At 36.3% G+C, this 19,344-nt stretch overlaps 1 protein-coding gene across 2 annotated transcripts in view; it reads right to left on the bottom strand.

Annotated features, from left to right (window-relative positions):
• Positions 1 to 19,344, bottom strand: part of PPA2 (inorganic pyrophosphatase 2) — a 91,487-nt gene that overhangs the window by 54,631 nt on the left and 17,512 nt on the right. For both annotated transcript variants that reach the window (XM_047856229.1, XM_047856230.1), the window contains 4 exons: positions 18,033 to 18,077; positions 13,145 to 13,198; positions 11,590 to 11,709; positions 3,275 to 3,361 (listed from right to left, as the gene is read on the bottom strand). In XM_047856229.1, coding sequence (XP_047712185.1) covers positions 3,275 to 3,361; positions 11,590 to 11,709; positions 13,145 to 13,198; positions 18,033 to 18,077 — 306 coding nt within the window. The remainder of the gene's footprint in view (positions 1 to 3,274; positions 3,362 to 11,589; positions 11,710 to 13,144; positions 13,199 to 18,032; positions 18,078 to 19,344) is intronic.

The following is a 19,344-nucleotide window of genomic DNA, read 5'->3' as shown; positions in this document are numbered from 1 at the left end:
TGCATACCCAGACACAAAAGAAAGGAGCACCATACCAACATAGACTTAGTCTTCATTTTTTGTAAGTGTTTATTTATTTATTTTGAGAGAGGGAGAAACAGCATGGGTGGGGAGGGGCAGAAAGAGAGGGATAGAGAGAGTTCTAAGCAGGCTGCATGCTGTCAGTGCAGAGCCTGATGCAGGGTTTGAACTCACAAACCATGAGATCAGGACCTGAGCCAAAATCAAGAGTCAGATGTCTAACTGACTGAGCCACCCAGATGCCCCAAGACCTATTCTTTAGATGGTGATTAACACTTACTTCATATTTACTATTGTTTCAGGTCTCATTAATTAAAGGAATACACTGCACTGGCTGTAAGATAAAACCTATTTTCCCAGTTCCATTATAAAACTATCAGTCTACCCTTCCAAGGAAATCAATGGCTCCAGAAGAGCCTGTTACTAATTCTTGCAGTTCTTGTAGTTCATTCTTGAAAAATGAGTTGAGATTCTCAAACAATGTAGGTGTGCCACAAAGCTTTTAGGAAGAATCAGATGGGAATTATTATCAACCTTTCTAGCTCTTATGGAAAGATTTCAAAACATAGGATTTTTAAGTCATAAATACTATGAAGCTGAACTCCTTCTCCATCATTCGTAAAGGTGTTTTTAAGTCATAAATACTATGAAGCTGAACTCCTTCTCCATCATTCGTAAAGCTGAACTCCTTCTCCATCATTACTTCACATAATGTTTTAGGACTTGGTTTCTCAACAGTGAAATGGAGATCCTATCACTTATTCCTTGAAGTAAAGAGCAAAAGATATAACACATTCATGAACTAGAATGTAAGAGTCTTCTACAGATAATATTTTTTTCTCTCTGGGCTCTACCTGTATTTATCAGCTCACACTTGTCAACTGCTAACTTCTCAAGGGCCTGGTATGAGCAGGATATAACAGTGGTCTACCACAAAAGTTCTGTGCTGATTCCAAATTTGAAGGAGGTAAAACTTCAGCTGGACCCAATCAATACAAGAAAACCATGGCAAGTAAAACGGCTTAAAGCCTGTTATCCTGTGTTTCTACTGTAGTATAATGAATTATGACAAACCTAAAGGTTTAAAACAGTTTAAATTTATTATCTCACAGTATTCATGAGTTAGAAGTCCAAGCACAACATGGCTAGATTCTCTGCTTACTGCCTGACAAAGACGAAATCAAGGTGCTGCACAGGCTGAGCTCCGATCTGAAGGTTCTAAAACTGAATCCACATAAAGTTGGTTCCTTGTAGTTGTACAAATGAGGACCCCATTAACTTGTTGGATGTCAACTAGGGACCACTCACTGCAACTAGAAGCCAACTGCATTCTTTTTCATGTGCCCCCTTCTCCATGTTCAAACCAGCAATGGCACATCAGTACTTCTCACACTTTGAACCTCTGAGTTCTTCTCCCACCAGTAAGAGAAAGCTCCTTACTTTTAAGGGCTCATTTAATTACACTGGGTCTGCACGGGAAATCCAGGATAATCCTACTTGAAAGTAAACTGTGCTATATAAAATAATATTATCAAGGGAGTGCTATATTACCATATTCACAGATTCTAGGGATTAGGGCAGACAGCGTTGAGAGGCCAGTCTAAAAACCCGGTCCCCCATATCCAGTTGTCCCAAAAGAAATGAAAAAAGGAAAAGCTATATTCAGGAAAGCCTTTAACTTTATTAACTGTGTAACAGAAAATAAACTGGAAAAAATGTCTAACAAAATCAAAATGTTTATATGTTTATCCCAAGAGGAAGAAAACATGGAAAAGATAAAAAACAAAATGAATTATTGGGACAGCAGGATTGTGAGGGAAGGTTTATGCTTGATTTCATTTCCATTAACATAACTACAATTTTCTTGAACAATAAATATTACCAAAGGAAAAACAAAGTCCTAAATGTTGAAGGAATTTGGGTCAAAGATAAAAACAAAACCAGGCAAAAACAAAGATTCTGTTCCCTTGGAAGGAAAATAAAGGTAGATCCAATTAAAGGAAAAGAGCTGGACAAAGGCATGACCCTCAGGCCAACCAATACCTAAGAATTAAGGAGCTTGAAAAAGAAATCAAGAAGAAAACAGAATTAGAGCACAACCAAGATATTATGACACAAAGTCCAGTGAGGAGGCTGTTTCAAGAAGAAAGACAAAGTTAACAGTATAAAATGCTAAGGGAAATTCAAGATAGACAAAACCTATGAAACAGGCCTGCTAGATTTGGCTAAAAGAAAGTTAGCAGGGACCTTTGTGAGAGTAGTTTCACAGAAATAATGGGGGATGGAAACAATTCTGAAGCAGGCTAAAGATTAAGTGGAAAGTAGCAGATGAAGATGAGTGTTGAAAACTCTTTTTATGAGTCTTCATGTGAGGGGGAAGAAGCCAATAAAGAAAGAGAAGTTGTGAATACAGAACAGAGAAGGGATAAGAAAACTGTTACTCAAGAGGCAGGAAGGGGCAGGATCTAGAGCACAGGTAGAAGCCCAGGTCTCACATAAGAAAGACAGTTCTCACAGTAAGAGAAGAAAGGGAAGAAATAATGTGTGTGGACCCAGGTAGTTTGGCTGTCTAAGAAGGGTAAGGGAGCTCTTATCTGCTGGTTTCTAGGGGCTCTACAAAATTTAAAGACAAAATGTTCTGCCTTTAAGTGAGAACCTTTAAGTGCTAGCCGTTGAATGTCTGCAGAGAACAACAAATATTAGCAAGAAATGCGATAGAAGAATAGACCCAAAACACACAGAATTCTAGAAGTAGCAGCAACCGATGAAACTGTAGGTTTTATTCTCCTTCAGTAGGTCTTGGCAACCTGGAAGCAGACACAAAAACAAGAGTACCAGCTGGCTTTACTCAGTATTACATTTCCTGTCTGGATAATGGTAAGGAAACTAAAGACAAGACTCAGCAAACATTTTCTGTAAAAACTCAGATAGTCGTTATTTTTAGACTTTGTGGATGGCACGATCTCTGCTACCACTCCCCAACTTTGGTGCAAAAGCAGCCATACACAATACGTAAGTGAATGGGCATAATGTGTTACTAATAAAAACAGGTGGTGCCCTATATTTGACTTGCCATGGCTGCAGTTGACCAACCCCTAGTGTAAGAGAAAGAAATAAAGATACAAAAAGGGACTCGTATCAGAGGGATCAATAGGCTAGAACTTAGAAGAGCTGACGAACTAAAGAGAACTGAAATTCTACAGCATGAATAAACTAGAACATATATTAGAACAGCATTGTCTAGAAAACAAACCTTTGAGCCTATTTCACAAACATCAATAGGGTCATTATCTCCACAGCAGTCTGTACTATTATCCTTTCGACAGGGATCTTCCCAAGTCTAAAAAAAAAGGGAGAAGTGAGGCAAAAATACAGGTTAATACTCATTAAAATGTATCTCAGTTTTTCCACATGATCACAGTTTTGCAGTCGTAATCCAAAGGAAACATTTTCAGAAACTACACAAGCTCCATGCCAACATGCCAGTAAAACCTTAAACATCATAATAATTAAGACAAATTTACAGTATTTCCTCCCTCCTGCCTCTCATTTTTCTGTGTAATCACATCTGAAAATACAAACATACTCTTCTTCCAAGTTGAGTCAGCATGTAAATTCATGCTCACTTTTCAAGTTTCAGTTCAGAGATTTCCACTGTCTATGCCATTTCCACTGGCTGCCTAAACTGTTGCTTCCATCATTCACTGCTTCCTTTGACATGGTAACAGCACTGAGTCTAGCTTTCCGTGTTTGAAAATACACTTCCTATTCTTTAAATGACTTCTACTAGGAAAAAAACAAAAAACAAAAAACAGCTTTGTCTTCATAAACTAAAGAACAAGATAGTATCTACACCAAATAAAAGAAAAATCTATTTTTGTCTCATTTCATTTCAGTTAAAAAAAAATCCTCTATTTTGCCATCAAATCTCAAGACCTTGACAAAAACACAAAAAATTGTCAACTCTATAGTTTACTTAAAAGATATACCTTGTTGGTTACAAAATATACACATGGGCATTTTTATAAATGCACACCACTAACAGAAATGTTACCAAATTTAAGTATCTCCTAGGTACAATCCTTCCCAAAAAGCCTCATAATTACCTAATTCTAAATGGAAATGTGGAAGCTCCCCAAAATTATTTTCCTCAGATTTACATTACAAGATACGCAGAGACTGTGTTACCTCAGGACTGTTATCTAGAGGTAATTTCAGATTATCCAAGCTTGGTTCTTCTAATTTTATAAAGATAATTTTAAAAATATACCCTTATTTATAGCTAAACCCTATAGATAAACTCCAATATTTTCCTTCTGGTGCTAATTATATTTAGGAATAAAATGAACCCACCCTTACCAAAAAAAAAAAAAAAAAAAAAATCAGTAAACCAAGATGTCACTACCCCAAATACTAATATTACTAGCAAAATATAAGAACTGACATAAACACATTGGTTCTAGGTGAGAGGCACTTTCTGCATGATACACACAACCACCCCCCACACACACACACACACGTTAACTTCATTTTACAGATAAGTAAACTGAAGCATAAAGAATTTAAGTTTCCCAAGCTCACATTTTCTAAATGGTGGCAATGGGATGAGACTCAAGGTATTAATTATTAGGCTATGATGCCCAAGTTTCAATGGCAACTGATCGGCAATTACTTTCAGATAAAACCTTATTCTATTTCATGGTTCTCTTCTTTTAAATACCTGTTCTTACTCTCAGAATCTCCCAAGTAGGCATCCATTCACACAGTCAATATTTACTGAGTACCTACTCTGGGCCAGGAGTTAGGAACAGAGATGAATAGGACATAGTCAATACCCTGAAGAATGTCATGTTAATAAATGGTACAGCATTTGTCATAAATGCTATAAAATTAATCTTAATGTGCTGGAGAAACCAAGATGGGACTGAACTATAACTGAAATCAGAAAAGCCAGAAGCAGAAGCAGAAAAATATCTGAAAGGTTCTTCCTTCCTAATGCAGGAATCCTCTCTTGAACCTCCTTTAACTTCACTTCCACTCTCAGGCAACAAATGTGATAAGCTAAAGTCACTCTGACCTAGATTCTAGTCCTACTTCAGTCACAAACTACCTTGGCCAGAACATCCAGACCTGTTTCCTCACCTATTAAAAAAATGGCTAGAGACAACTGCTAGATACATCTCAGTCCTGAGTTCTATGATTGTTAGTTTAGTGGTCATTCATAATCTACATGAATACTACCAGTGAATAGGAAGTTCACAAATTCATGAGATAACTTAGCTCATTTTGATCAGCTTTAATTTTAAGAAATTCTCTCCGTGAACTGAGACAAAAATAGTCGTCACATAAGTTTGTACTCTATATGGTTTTAGTAAGTCTTTCCATTTGTTAATTGGTTGGTCTATATTCCTCTCAGAACTCAACTTTCCATATTATCTATCAATTTATTCCTCCTGTTGAGGAAATAAGTACGTAAGTGCAAGCTCTACAATTTTGCCACTTCTAAGGCAAGTTTTTCGTGATTTCCTTTACAGCAGAACACTAGACTGGTTCATTCTATTTCCAGTCCTGTCTTTAATGCTTTATATGCACAGGCCTCAGTTTTTATTACAAAAAGAGATTCACACTAAATGGTTTCTAACTTAACTTTAATATATAGTATAATTTTAAGTAATCACCAGGAGAAGAAATCTTGACAAATTTAAAACTTTGATGACGCCCTCTTGTGGAGTCCTAACTGTATAACTAGGCAGAGAAACAACTAAAAAAACCCTCAATATCCACAAGAGGAAATTCCAAATCTTAGTATTTGCTTCCCAAAAGTTAAGATTAGCATTCAGAACGTAGAAATAACTTCCACAACTAAATAAGAAAAAGGGCAACTCAATACAAAATGGGCTAAAGACAAGAATAGGTAATTTAAAGAGAAAACATGAATGACTTATAAATATATGAAAAGATACCTAGTCTGATCAGAAAAATAAAAATTAAAACCATTAACATGACACTGTGTCAAAAACCTAAAAATCTAATAATGCAAAATATAGTTGACCCTTGAACAACGTAGGGGTTAGGGATGCTAAACCCCTGCACAGCTGGAAATCTGACTGTAACCTTTGTCTTCCCCAAAACTTAACTACTAACAATCTACTGTTGATCAGAAACCTTACCAATTACATAAACAATTAATACATTTTATATTTTATATGAATTATATACCATATTCTTAAAGTAAGCTAGAGAAAAGAAAGTGTTATCAAGAAAATCATAATAAAGAGAAAATACATTTATAATAATGTACTATAAAAACTCTGTATATAAGTGGATTCAAACCCATGCAGTTCAAACTCATGTTGTTTAAGGGTCAACTGTACTGGTAAGAATGTAAGGCACCTGGAACCCCATCTACTGCTAACGGGTGTGTACACTGTAACAATGTCTTTTGTAAACAGTTGACAATACCTAGTAAAATAAGTGTGCAACGCATAGTAGGCAATCTGACTTATAGGTATATACCTACCAGTACATACGTATGTATACCACCTATATAGAAAAATTTTAGCATGGACCCAAGAAAAACATTAAAAAAATGAGAAACTATCATCAGAAATATAAATAATGTTAATCTCATAAAAAAGATGACTATAAGCTATGAAAATAAATAAATCAAAATACAAAGATTATTGATCTAGCCTAAAATAAATCTTTCTCAACCTTGTGCAGGTGTTTGGTATCATTACTTACAATCTATAAATATTAATCAATACATCTGTAGTCACCATGCTCTGGGCCTTAGGTCAAAACATAACTGACTTGTACAGAGCTGTATATACAGGTGCTTCTTGAGAGCTACTTCCTGATTAATCAGGATTCCTATAACCAGATCAAAGGAAGTAAGATCTACCTAGCCACTATCTATTTTAATAGATTCGATCTGAAGCAAAAGCCTCTATGTTTTACTATTAGCAGCTACTATCAGCAGCAACAGTGTCAACATTGAAATAATATTCTTGAAAACTAACTATGGAATTAAAACATTTGCTTTGATTATCCCATTCGATATTGACAATAACCTTCTGGGGTGGGTGGTATGATGACAGAGATGTACAAATAGGCCTAAAGAGATTGAGTCACTGGTTCCAGGTTATAAAACTAATAGATGGTACTAATCGATACTTGGGGTCAATAAACCACATTCATAATGAAATATGAATAATAAACACAACAGCATTACATTAATACTGAAGAAATCTTGGGGATGAGGGAAGGGGTGGGCAAAACGGTGAAGGGGAATGGGAGGTACAGGCTTCCAGTTATGCAATGAGTAAGTCACAGAGATGAAAGGTAGAGCATAGGGATAGATCAGTGGTATTGTAACTGCATTATATGGTGACAGACGGTAGCTGCACTTGTGGTGAGCACACCGTAACTTAGAGCTGTCCAATCACTGTGCTGTACAGCGGAAAGTAACGTAATAGTGTGTATCAACTATACTTCAACTAAAAAATATTGTTGTTTATTAAAAAAAATTACAGAAAGCTAAAATTTCATGATTCTAGTCCTTTAACACTACCCAGTCCACTAACATTAACAGGTCTTCTAAATATTCACTCAGAAGATATAACATTGGAATAATCCATTATACATGGAAATATAACTGGGAGAAAACAAAGCAAGCTTCTGCTCAGGCCAAACTCAACCTCTGGGGACGGCACTACTGCCAGCGAGGGAGAAGTTATCAAGGTTCAACAGATCTGAACTAAACACAGCACACTGATGAATCACCAGTAAGTGAGAGAGACTCCTACTTAAACAATACTCTACAGCTTAATGTTCTTCCAAGCACGGTTGGCTTGGTAACTGCTCTTAACACGTATCCTGCTGTTACAAGACAAAGCATAAGAAAACGGCAAAATCCAATACCATACAAGCTTATGAAACAAATGCAACACACACAATGAATTCATTACCCTTTCTCAAATATTTATTAATCACCTACTCTGTGCCAGGCACTAAGCTAAGCAGTTAGTTGGAAAATGTCAATGTACAACACAGAAAGAATCCCTATCCTCCTGGAGTCTGCATTCTAGCTGGAAGAAATTAACAACAAATATAATAAATAACTAAATTATGGAACGTGTTAGAAGTTGGTAGGTTCTATAGAAAGCGGAAAAAATAAAGTATGAAGCAGAACAAAAATTCAGGAGGCAGGGTTAAAATTCTAGAGGATCATCAGGGCAGACATCATGAAGGTCATTTATGAGCAAACGTTTAAGGAGGTAAGCCATGTGGGGTGCCTGGGTGGCTCAGTCAGTTGAGCATCTGACTTCAGCTCAGGTCATGATCTCACGGTTCATGGGTTCAAGCCCCACGTCGGGCTCTGTGCCGACAGCTTGGAGCCTGGAGCCTGGAGCCTGCTTCAGATTCTGTGTCTTCCTCTCTCTCTGTCTCTGCCTCTCCCCTGCTCACACTGTCAATCTCTCTCTCAAAAAAATAAACATTAAAAAAAAAAAAAAAAAAAAAGGAGGTAAGCCATGTGTGTACCTGAGAAAGAGTGTTCCAAGCCGGAGGACACAACAAATGTGAAGGCCTGAGGCACAAGTGTGCCTGGGGAACAAGAGGAATTGTGCAAAGGCCAGTGTAAGAGTGAGGGAGCTGGAGGAGAAGGATGGGAAGCTGGAGATGAAATAAAAAACGTAAATGGGATGAGGGGCTGGCTATCATTTTAAAAGATTAATTCTGTCTTGACACTGACAATGAAGCAAAAAGATATTAGATACAATTATCCCGTCCCATCAACACTTGGTCTAATTTCAATTTTCTATAAACAATAATCAATTTAGGGGTGCCTGCGTGGCTCAGTCAATTAAGTGTCTCACTCTTCATTTCAGCTCAGGTCAAGATCCCACAGTTAGTGAGTTCAAGCCCTCCAATGGTCTCTGTGCTGACAATGTGGAGCCTGCTTCGGATTCTCTCTCTCTCTCCCCTGCCTCTGTCTGCCCCTCTCCCGCTCACACTCTCTCTGAAAAATAAACTTAAAAAAAACAAACATTAATCAACTTAGTTATTTTTGTTTGGTAAGTAACTTCAATGCGATAGACAGTATATTCTTTTGCTAAAGACTAACACACTCTTTTGGATTTGGGTTTAAAAAGATAGTAAAAATTTCCGGTTAAAAATGGCAGAGAGTGTAATACAGGTCTATTCTTCCTCACTTCCATTCTAGCCACACTGGCCTTTTTTCCTGTTATTCAACACAGTAGGCCTACTCCTACCTTGGGACCTTTACAACTTGCTGCTTCTTGCTGGATTCCCCTAGGGGTCCATGCTACTTGTCCCCTTACTTCCTTGAGGTCTTCACTCAACACCTACTCACTGAGGCCTTCCCCCTATCTAACACTGCAACAATCCCAATATATTATAGCCCCATTCCCTGCTTTATCGTTCTCCAACACACTTATCACCATCTGTCACACTGTACATTTTATTATTTTTTTGCCTTGTCACTCTGTCCAGAATAAAAGACCCAGAAGGATCTCTGTCATTCTGATTACTACTTTAACTCCAGTACTGACAACCCTGCCTCGCAACATCAGGCGCTCAAAAAACATGTACTGAATGAATGAACAGCTCTGTGAAGGCTTGGTGTAGAAACAAGAGAAATTGGAAACACTGAAGGAATCACTGTGGTAAAATGGAAGCAAGAAAAGACAACTGTTGCAAAACGAGGCTGGAGCACAAAGCAGAGGCTAGACTGATTAGGCAGGGTGGAAGAGCCATGTTAAGAATATCACGTTTTATCCTTTTGGCAATATGAAACCACCAAAAAGGTTCTTAGAGGAGGAAAACATTAGCAGATTTAAGTTTTAAAATGTTATCTTGGATGCTGGATGGAGTATTAAATTTCAGTAGGCAATAGTTCAGGATGCATTAAGAGACTGCCACAGTCTAATTCTGTTATAATTAAAGTAGAGCTACTGTACCTAACAGACTAACATAATCGAAGGTAGGAGCATCTTGAAAATTCAAACATATCTGGAGGAGTAAAAAAATTTGTCAGGACTTTAGATAAACTACAAAAGCTCATAATTAGTAGATGATTAGTAGCAGTTATTATGCTCTATGGGAACCAGTGGTTCAGTTGCTGATTACCCCCATGAGACTGAATTCCTTTAGAAGAAAGATCATATAATAAAAGTACCAGTAGATGTAATAATGTGATCCCTATCCATCTGGCACTCTTCTAAGATGAATGTGCGATAACTCACTTAACCTCAACATGACCATATGCAATAGGTATTTTATCATCTCTATTTAACAGGCAAAGAAAGTGAGGCACAGAACGACACAGTAAGTTACCCAAAATCACATTACTATTACATGGCAGTATGGCTCCAAAACCCACATTCTCAGTCACGTATTTTGCTGCCTTCATTAATAGATATTTGCTGCCTTATATTAATATATCATTTTTCTTTGTATACCCAACACCCATACACTGCCTAGCACATGAATACTTAATAAATGTTTAATGAAATAAACAAATACATCAACTTTAGTTTATCCCCTGCCTACTTTGTCTCTGTTTTTGTCTTTCTCTAATTCAAATGCTTCTTTGGCCTTCCCCTCATCCATACATCCTCTCCTACAGACAGTATCCCCTAAGCTTAACAAATTTTTTTTTTTTTTTACCCTTTTACTGCTAGGTCAAACCGAATGTCTACTTAGGCACCTGGGGAGTCAGAACACCTGCCTTCATGGTTTCAACAGGCCAGACGTTCTTTTTCTTAGTACATCATTTTAGAAAGGCTTGTTTTAACCAAGAACATATCCATGTGGGTGGTCTAAATGCATCAAAGGCAGGCTGACTCTTTAGAAAACAATTTTCTTTTTTCTTCCCCTGTAAATATTTATTCTACAAGGGCAGCTGGTTTTTTGAGTTGGATAAAGCAAGTCTCCCTTTTTTCAGATATTTCTCCAAAATAATTTTGGAATTTCATGTAAAATATTAAAATTAATAGATAAAATAAAAATAGAAAGCTTAAATATCCAGATAGATGGTCTAATATAGATGGCTCTTATAATCATACAAATACTTCTCTATATCCACTAAGCCTAGACAAAATTTTCATTCTATATACTCTGAGTTTCACTCACTAAATAATTTGGAAGGAGATATCATTTTCCAGGAGTGAGGAAACATGAAAAGAAAACAAAATGGGATAAGAAAGGATGCTATCACATATGAAGGTATATAAAAGCATAATTTGTCACATTCAAAGAAATGACTGAAGATAAAGCAGATAAAACATTTTTCACTGAAATATGTTCAAAATGCCAAATATGAGTGTTCTATATCCCTAACTCCAAGAACTTGAGTACAGACATATATATAGTTTGAAAAAAATTTATAGATACAATGAAACTCCCCATTAAAAATTTTTAAATTTACAAATCTGTCAAACTGACACATCCTCAGAACCAATTTAACTTCAAGTAGTCCGCAGGATTTACAAGAAAATTTTTTCAGAAGACAGAGAAGTTTTACCATTATTACAAGAACGTTACCTGAGGGAGGGCACCATAATTCCATATATAACCCTTGTGAGGGAAGACATTCGCCACATAGCGTAGCTTGCCATCCTTTGTATCTTGTTTAATGGGATTCAATGGCTCCTTCGTGGCAATCTACACAGATCATGGAAAAAAGGGGGAAGGAGAATGAGAAATGATTAATCCTATATTCAAATTGTATGTTTTAAATCTGGTATTATCAGGTTAAATATTTATATTCTAACTTACTGGTCAAAGACACTGTAAAATAAGCTAAGCCAGCTCTTATTTCTAATTTACAGTGTTGTGTAGAAAAAAACATCTGGAAAGGAAACATCCCATTATAGATTTAGGTATTCTATTATTTATGCATTCATTTCTAATACAAATAACAGAATGACTGAAATGGCAAGAGGATAAAGATTAACCTACTTGCTGTTTCGTTTTTGTTTTTTTAATTAGTAAAAATTAGTGAAAATACTAATTTTGGGCATCTTATCATCAATCTTATGATAAAAAGGTTAACTTAATTTTCACCAAGTAATTTCATTTGTTTTCTTTCTATCAAACATACTCAAACTGCCTTGTAAAAAAAAAAAAAATCTATCCTATAAAGAATAACTGAAGCCATTTTTTAGTGAATAAACACTGCTTAAATTAGGTAGATTCTCAGATTCTTGATCCTATACCTGAAGTAGAAAGTAGCCAGAATTCGGAAACATTCTGAAGGAAGACCAAAAAAAGAACCTATTATTTTTACTTTTCCCTATCAAAATATTAACCAAAGCAATGCTAGTAATTAGTGACAATTCTCTAAATATAAATTCTGAAAAATACATACCTACATAATAATCTTTAATTAAAATACTTTATAGTATTTGCCATTGCATCCAAAGCTATAGGAAAAGACTTAAATAATGAAAGAAACTAAGTGCCACAAATTAAATTTCACTCAGAACTTTAAGGGATCTTACCTAACTGAAGATGGAACAATAAAATTCTGAAAAGCAAAAGGGAAGTTCTTGATAGGTTCATGCCTCATGAAAAGATAGAAAAGAAAAAAAAAAAAAAAAAAAAGGTAACCAGGGGAATTAGCAGACACTCTTAGTGTTCATTGATCAAGAGTTGGCCAATAAAATGTTTTCGTTCCTGGTAGAGTAAAATCTAAAGGACAATTAAGTCCTTACAAACTAAACTTGCCATGATTCCCAAATAAGTATATTTCAACTGTATCTATGAACAAAAATATATCTCAGAATCTGTTTAAATAAACCTTGAAAAGATTTGTTATTTTCAAAGACAGAAGAGTCAAAGAAAATTAAATAAATATGTGTATAACAAACTAGAACGGCAAAAATAGAAAACACGTGCTTCAAAGTAAAAATTCAGCTCTATTTTGCTTTTAGAAATGAGATTCAAAGTTCACAAAAGTGTTTTCAATTGTTTGTATCATGAAGTAGTTTGTCAACCATGCGAAATTCAAAAATATTATGCCAAACGACTTGAAACAAAGTTTTTATATCATTATTACTTATAATTTCCATTTGATATTAATAGAAAATATTCATACCTCCATTTTAGCATTTGTCCACCGAGGTACTTCTACAACCATATTAAACAAAGTCTGCAGTTAAAAAAAAACAACAACAAAAAACAAAGAGATCGTTTTTTAAATTTTACCTATCCTTTATCACTCACCTCTTGTGTGACAATGCTTTAGTTTCTTTCCCTACAAAAATGTGTGCAGACTGTATCATACATCTGCATATGCCTTAAATTTCTTCTGAAAAATTAGAGAAGCTGTCTAAAACACAGCAGAATTTAAGCCATCATGTCACTTGAACAGTGCTGCAGTGTCAGAAGTTGCTATATTTCTGGAAATACCTTCACAGTATAGTGACACAACTAGAATGGGGTCAGGAAACCAGTTTCAAGTTTTATTTTCCCACTAAAACAGGAGTGATAGACAGGGTCCATCCTGTGAGCTGAATGTCTCACTTTTCCAATCTGCAAAGTAAGTGTAAATACTCTGTCCTACTCACCACCTACGTAAGGTTGTTATAAAGATCAATTATGTAATTTAAATGAAAATACAAAAAAAATTATAAAATATTTTGAAAATCACAAAGCACTATTTAAATTCAAGTTACTATGATCATAATGTGAAATTAAGGATATCTGCGTAGGTAGGTATCAAGTTTACAAAGAGACAGACTAACGCCTTTCTACACTTAATTTGCTTATCTAGTGATCTCTGGTTCCCTAAAGTTACAAAAGGACTACTACTTCTTTTTATCATGTTTGAATTTTGCACTGTTTAAAGCAAAGCAGATTATAGGTCAATGGTTAGCAAAAATAATTTCCCACAATACTTAGGAATACAAGGCTATAATTTCCTGCAGTTTGGGCCTTATAAAGAGAAAGTCTCAAGGGTAAGGTTGCCTTGCATGCCATTTTGATATCTGTAACTAACAGCTTACCATAGCACAGTAATGGTTTAAAACAGTGTTACACCAACTGTGGCCAAGAACCAGAGCTAACTGCAAGCTGACTGTTATAGGTTCACTTAGAAACATTTACAGCAATCTGATGCAGTAATTTTTAGGTCTGTTGAACCCTGAATTACACTTTTCTTTAATTACACTTTTCTAATAATAATTGTATTTTTTAGAAGTATCAGTTCACAACAGATTAGAAATAAACCAAAAAACTAACCCTTTAGTATAGATCATTTGAGAAAGCAGTGATTAAATATACTTACTCTCAATTGTGCCACACGTCAAAATCACCAGGAGAGATTTTATCAATTAAAAAAAAAAAGCTTCCTAGAGCCCCACCCCCCACATACCCACTTATTTGAATTCAATGGTTTTGAGGCAGGGCACTGCTTATTTTTCAAAGCTCTCCAAGCAATTTTAATACGTAGTCAGAGTGGAGAACTTCTGGTTTGCAGCATTGCTGAACAATATCTGAGGGCTTTCCAAGTGAAACACAAATGCTATTATTAATTCAAAGGATGCCATTTACACAACTAAGTATAAATTTAAATTGAGCCGCAAAAAATAATGATGGTTGTTCAATTTTTCTAGGTAAGACTAAAGTTTACCAATGACAGAACTGCATATCCATAATGAGATGAAGAACAAAGCCAAGAATGAATTCTCAACAATTGCTCCTTAGAAGTATGTCTCATACCTATCTTAGCAACCTCATACACAGTCTTGCTGTTATGTTTCATTTTCTATGCTCTTTCATGAGGTATCCCAGCACCTGTTTAAATATGTCTCAAGTAGCTGTTAAAAAGAAAAACCTAAGTAAATGGCAGATGTTCACATAATTTATTCATCCTTGAAAGCCTGGCTATAAGAGGACAAAGGCATACAGATGAATACTCAGAGGTGATAGAGAAGACCAGGCTAGTGGCAATTGTTTTACACAATGACACCTACCAAAACCACTCAGAGACTTGAATTAGGCCAAAAGAACAAAAGATAAGGTTTGAATCTTAAGCCGGCAAACCATCTCCCCTCATCATTTGTTCTGATCTCTAAAGAACAAATTTCCAGTCTGCTTTTCTTCTTTCCAGATAAAATGCATATAATCTATAATTTTTCAAAGCCAGTGTTAGTTGGGTTATCCTAAGACTACTGTTAATTATAAACCAGTAACAGTCTACTGACATCTAGTACAAAATCACAAAGACACAAGGGGACACATTTCCGAGAAAGTTGGGTATGAGCTAGGACCATTTACCTCCTTCAGTTATCTCCTCCATTTTTCCCTGCTATTTTTGTTGCAAAAACCAAAAAGATAACTAATAAGATACGAAAAAAAAGTCAGTAAATTTTATATGCCTTCGGGAAAAATGGGAGGAAATCACCCTTCTTTTCTCTTTCCAACTCTTAAAAGATCAAATAAATTTTCGTTTTGATACTAAAAGCAAAGGCAAAAAAGCAAAAATAAACAAGTGATACCATCAGACTAATAAACTTCTTCATAGCAAAGAAAGCCATTAACAACATAAAAAGACAATCTAGAAATGGGAAAATACGTATTTGTAAACCATGTATCTGATAAGGATTAATATCTGAAACAAAGAACTCCTGCAACACAACAGGAAAAGACCAATCTGATTAAAAGATGCGCAGAGGAATTGGACAGTTTTCCAAGAGACACACAGTCAACAGGGACATGAAAAGGTGCTCAACATCACAATTATCAGAGAATGAGATATCACCTCACACCTGCTGGAATGGCTGTCACCAAAAAGGTAAGAAATAACAAGTGTGGGCGAGAATGTGGAAAAAGGGGAACACACTGCACTGTTGGTGGGATGTAAATTGCTGCAGCCACTACAGAAAACAGTATGGCAGTTTTCCAAAAAATTAAAACAGAGCTATTGTATGATCCAGCAATCCCACTTCTGGGTATTTATCTGAGAGAAAAAAAAGAAAAAAGGATATTAGAAAGATACCTGCACCCCCATATTCACTGCAGCATTACTTACAATAGCCAAGATAAGGAAACAACCTAAGTGTCCATCAATGAATGAACAGATAAAGAAGATGTGCTTAATATATACAGTGGAATATTATTCAGCCATGGGAAAGAAGGAAACCTGCCATTTGCGACAACAATGGGTAGACTGTTAGGGCATTATGCTCATTGACATAAGCCAGACAGAGAAAGACAAATACTGCATTTTACCACTTATATGGAATTCTTATATATGGAAACTTATATATGGAATTCTTTAAAAAAAAAGGGGGGGGCAGCCTAATTCATAGAAACAGAGAGTAGAAAAGTGGCTGCCAAGGGCTTGGGGTTGGGAAAAATCGTTCAGAATTATAAATAAATAAACACACAAACCACAAACAGGCTCAAATCAGGCAGTCTCTGACAAATGAACCATGTTCTAAGAATTAAATTTTAAGTTGGCTATATGCTCTCAGAATACATTTTCCCCAATGAGAAAACTATTTCCAGGTTGATACATAAAGTCTCTAGGAAACCATAAAGCCTCGAACCGCTCAATGCCCATTCACCCAACATCTAGGGCAGTAGTTCTCAAACTTCAGTACGTGTAAAATGCCCTGAAACACTCGTTAAATATGTGGACTAACTAGTCTCCATCAAGCAGAGATTCTGGTGTAGTAGATAGGTAATTAAGGCCTGGATCTGAAATTTTAACGAGTGTTCTACATTATTCCAATGTATGTGGTTTAAGGACCATTTTAACAAACACCAGTTTAAGAGAATACAAGATGGATGGCAGGCAATGGTGGTGGGGACTGAACAACACCCAGAGCTATTTGTGGAAGTAGATTCAAAGGCTGGGGTCATGAGTTTCAGTTGAAATAGAGAAAAAAAAAAGATGGAAATAAAGGTGAAGGGAAAAGAAGGCTGAGGAAGGTGATAGGAAATGCTGTCTGGCATCAGTAAGATAAAAAGGCATCAACAACATGAGATGAGATGACAGACATCAGTCAGACGTTCTGGGCCTAAGTCAACAACTATTGAAGGTTTGACAGTCACATATTTAAAAGATATATTTAGAACATGTTTATTCTAGTATATAGGTGGTCTTTTTTCCTCCTCTATCCCCAAAAAGATTTGTCCCTGCATTCTAATTTTTTTTTTTTTTCAACGTTTATTTATTTTTGGGACAGAGAGAGACAGAGCATGAACGGGGGAGCGGCAGAGAGAGAGGGAGACACAGAATCGGAAACAGGCCCCAGGCTCTGAGCCATCAGCCCAGAGCCCGACGCGGGGCTCGAACTCACGGACCGCGAGATCATGACCTGGCTGAAGTCGGACGCTTAACCGACTGCGCCACCCAGGCGCCCCTGTCCCTGCATTCTAAAACAGCCTCTCAAACCACCTTTTTCCTTATAATAAAAAAATGACAAAGTGACCAATTTTCATAAATTACCTTTACTTTAGACTATCTACCATGATAAGTAACTTGCTACTAAAACCTGGGTTCTGTTCCTGACTCTCTCTGGTTTTTCACTTATAAGATGAAATGTTAAGGGGATTCCTAGAATAGTCAGATTCATAAATAGAAAATGGAATAGTAGTTACCAGGGGCTGGGTGAAGGAGGGAACGGAGAGTCACTGTTCAGTGGGCAGAGTTTCAGTTTGAGAAGAAATTCTGGAGATGAACGGTGGTGATGGCTGCACATGCGGAAGTATCTGATTACACTCAACTGTACACTTTAAAAAGTGTGCAATGAAGAAAACGGTAAATTTGATTTTATAAACAAGAAAAAGAAATGAAATGGTAAGATCATCCCTAGCTGCCATACACACATATTGGAAGAATAAAAACATCAGAACGCACACAAAAATCTTCATAGAGGGGAAAACTTTAGAAGCACTTTACAAATGCAAACAATCATCGAGGTCTTTAACGGACAACAGAAGTGATTCACAAAAATAAAAACCTTTAGATATACCTCATATTCATCATTTCGTGCTCTCTTTGTAGGAATGCCATTTTCCTATAAAAGAAAAGATGGTATTTGTGATTGTAATATCTCATCAAAGAATACAACTGCACTGCAAAGCAATCCAAGTAAGCCTACTGCAGAAATATTCCACTACAGAAGCTGTCCAGACACCGGGTTCAACAGAGAACTACCGAATGCCCAGTTTCTTTTCTCTCAGCATTTGCATCCCCAGTGCATGAGCATCAAGGTGTTTCATAAAATAAATTATTAGAAAAGCTAAATCTCTTTCAAGTATATTTTCCTAGTTTTTACAAAAATAAGCAAAGGCTCTGTTCGGTCTTAAAGGAAAGACTGTCAGTCTCCCGTGATTACACTTAAAACAGTCATTTCATTATTGAAATGAAACTCTAGGGAGCATGACTAACAAGCCATGAAAGTACTCAGCTACACCTCCTGCCTGTAAATTCCACAGAGGTGTGATTACTACGCCTCCATCAAGCACTTTTAAATTAAAAAAGACTATATGATGGGTTGGGAAGAAAAATTACTCCATTCACAAATGCTCACACTTACATGTAACCTTTACACACCAAAAAAACAAAAACAAAAAACACCAAAGAAGGAAACAAAACAGAAAAATGACTATCCCAAGTAGGCCCTGAAACATTATTTCTGTTCCTAAAATAACCACCTTCCAAAGTACAAGGTGCAACGGTTCTAATCATTATAGTTGAGGATGGGAGAAACTTATGTACACAACCACTGTGTGTACCAATCCCCACGTGCCCAGAATTCACAGGCATATCCTGTTCTATGTTAGTCCTGCCCTATTCTCAACTTTCTCATATTCCCCAAAACCCATTCTCCTTAGGCACAATATCATGCCCACTGGAATGTTTCTAGTCCACTCTTTGTTCCACCGCCACCCCTACCTACTACCTGATTCCACAAAATATTTTTTGTTAGGTGAACAGATTTTGTCATGGTACACCCACACATGAAGCAGCACCCACCAATCACTCCTTTCATTATCCTGTTCTAGTTTTACAGCACTTAACATTCTCTGATTGACTTGTTTCCTGGTTGTCCACCTCCTTCCATCCAGTGGGAATTATATCTCCTATCTATCTTACTCACTGCTGCAACCCTAGTGCCTGGAATGCCGTCTAGCTCATAATAAGCCTGCAAGAACTGTTTACTGAAAGAAGAAATTAGTAAGTGAATAAATAAATGCATGCACTTTTGGCCAAAAGCAAGCAGTGGTGTTGGGAGACAGGAGATATTTGGGTTGGACTGTTCACCGGCCAAAACAAAACAC

Source organism: Prionailurus viverrinus, chromosome B1 (assembly GCF_022837055.1).
Source record: "Prionailurus viverrinus isolate Anna chromosome B1, UM_Priviv_1.0, whole genome shotgun sequence".
Classification (NCBI taxonomy): domain Eukaryota; kingdom Metazoa; phylum Chordata; class Mammalia; order Carnivora; family Felidae; genus Prionailurus; species Prionailurus viverrinus.
This window is presented reverse-complemented; position numbering and strand designations above follow the sequence as displayed.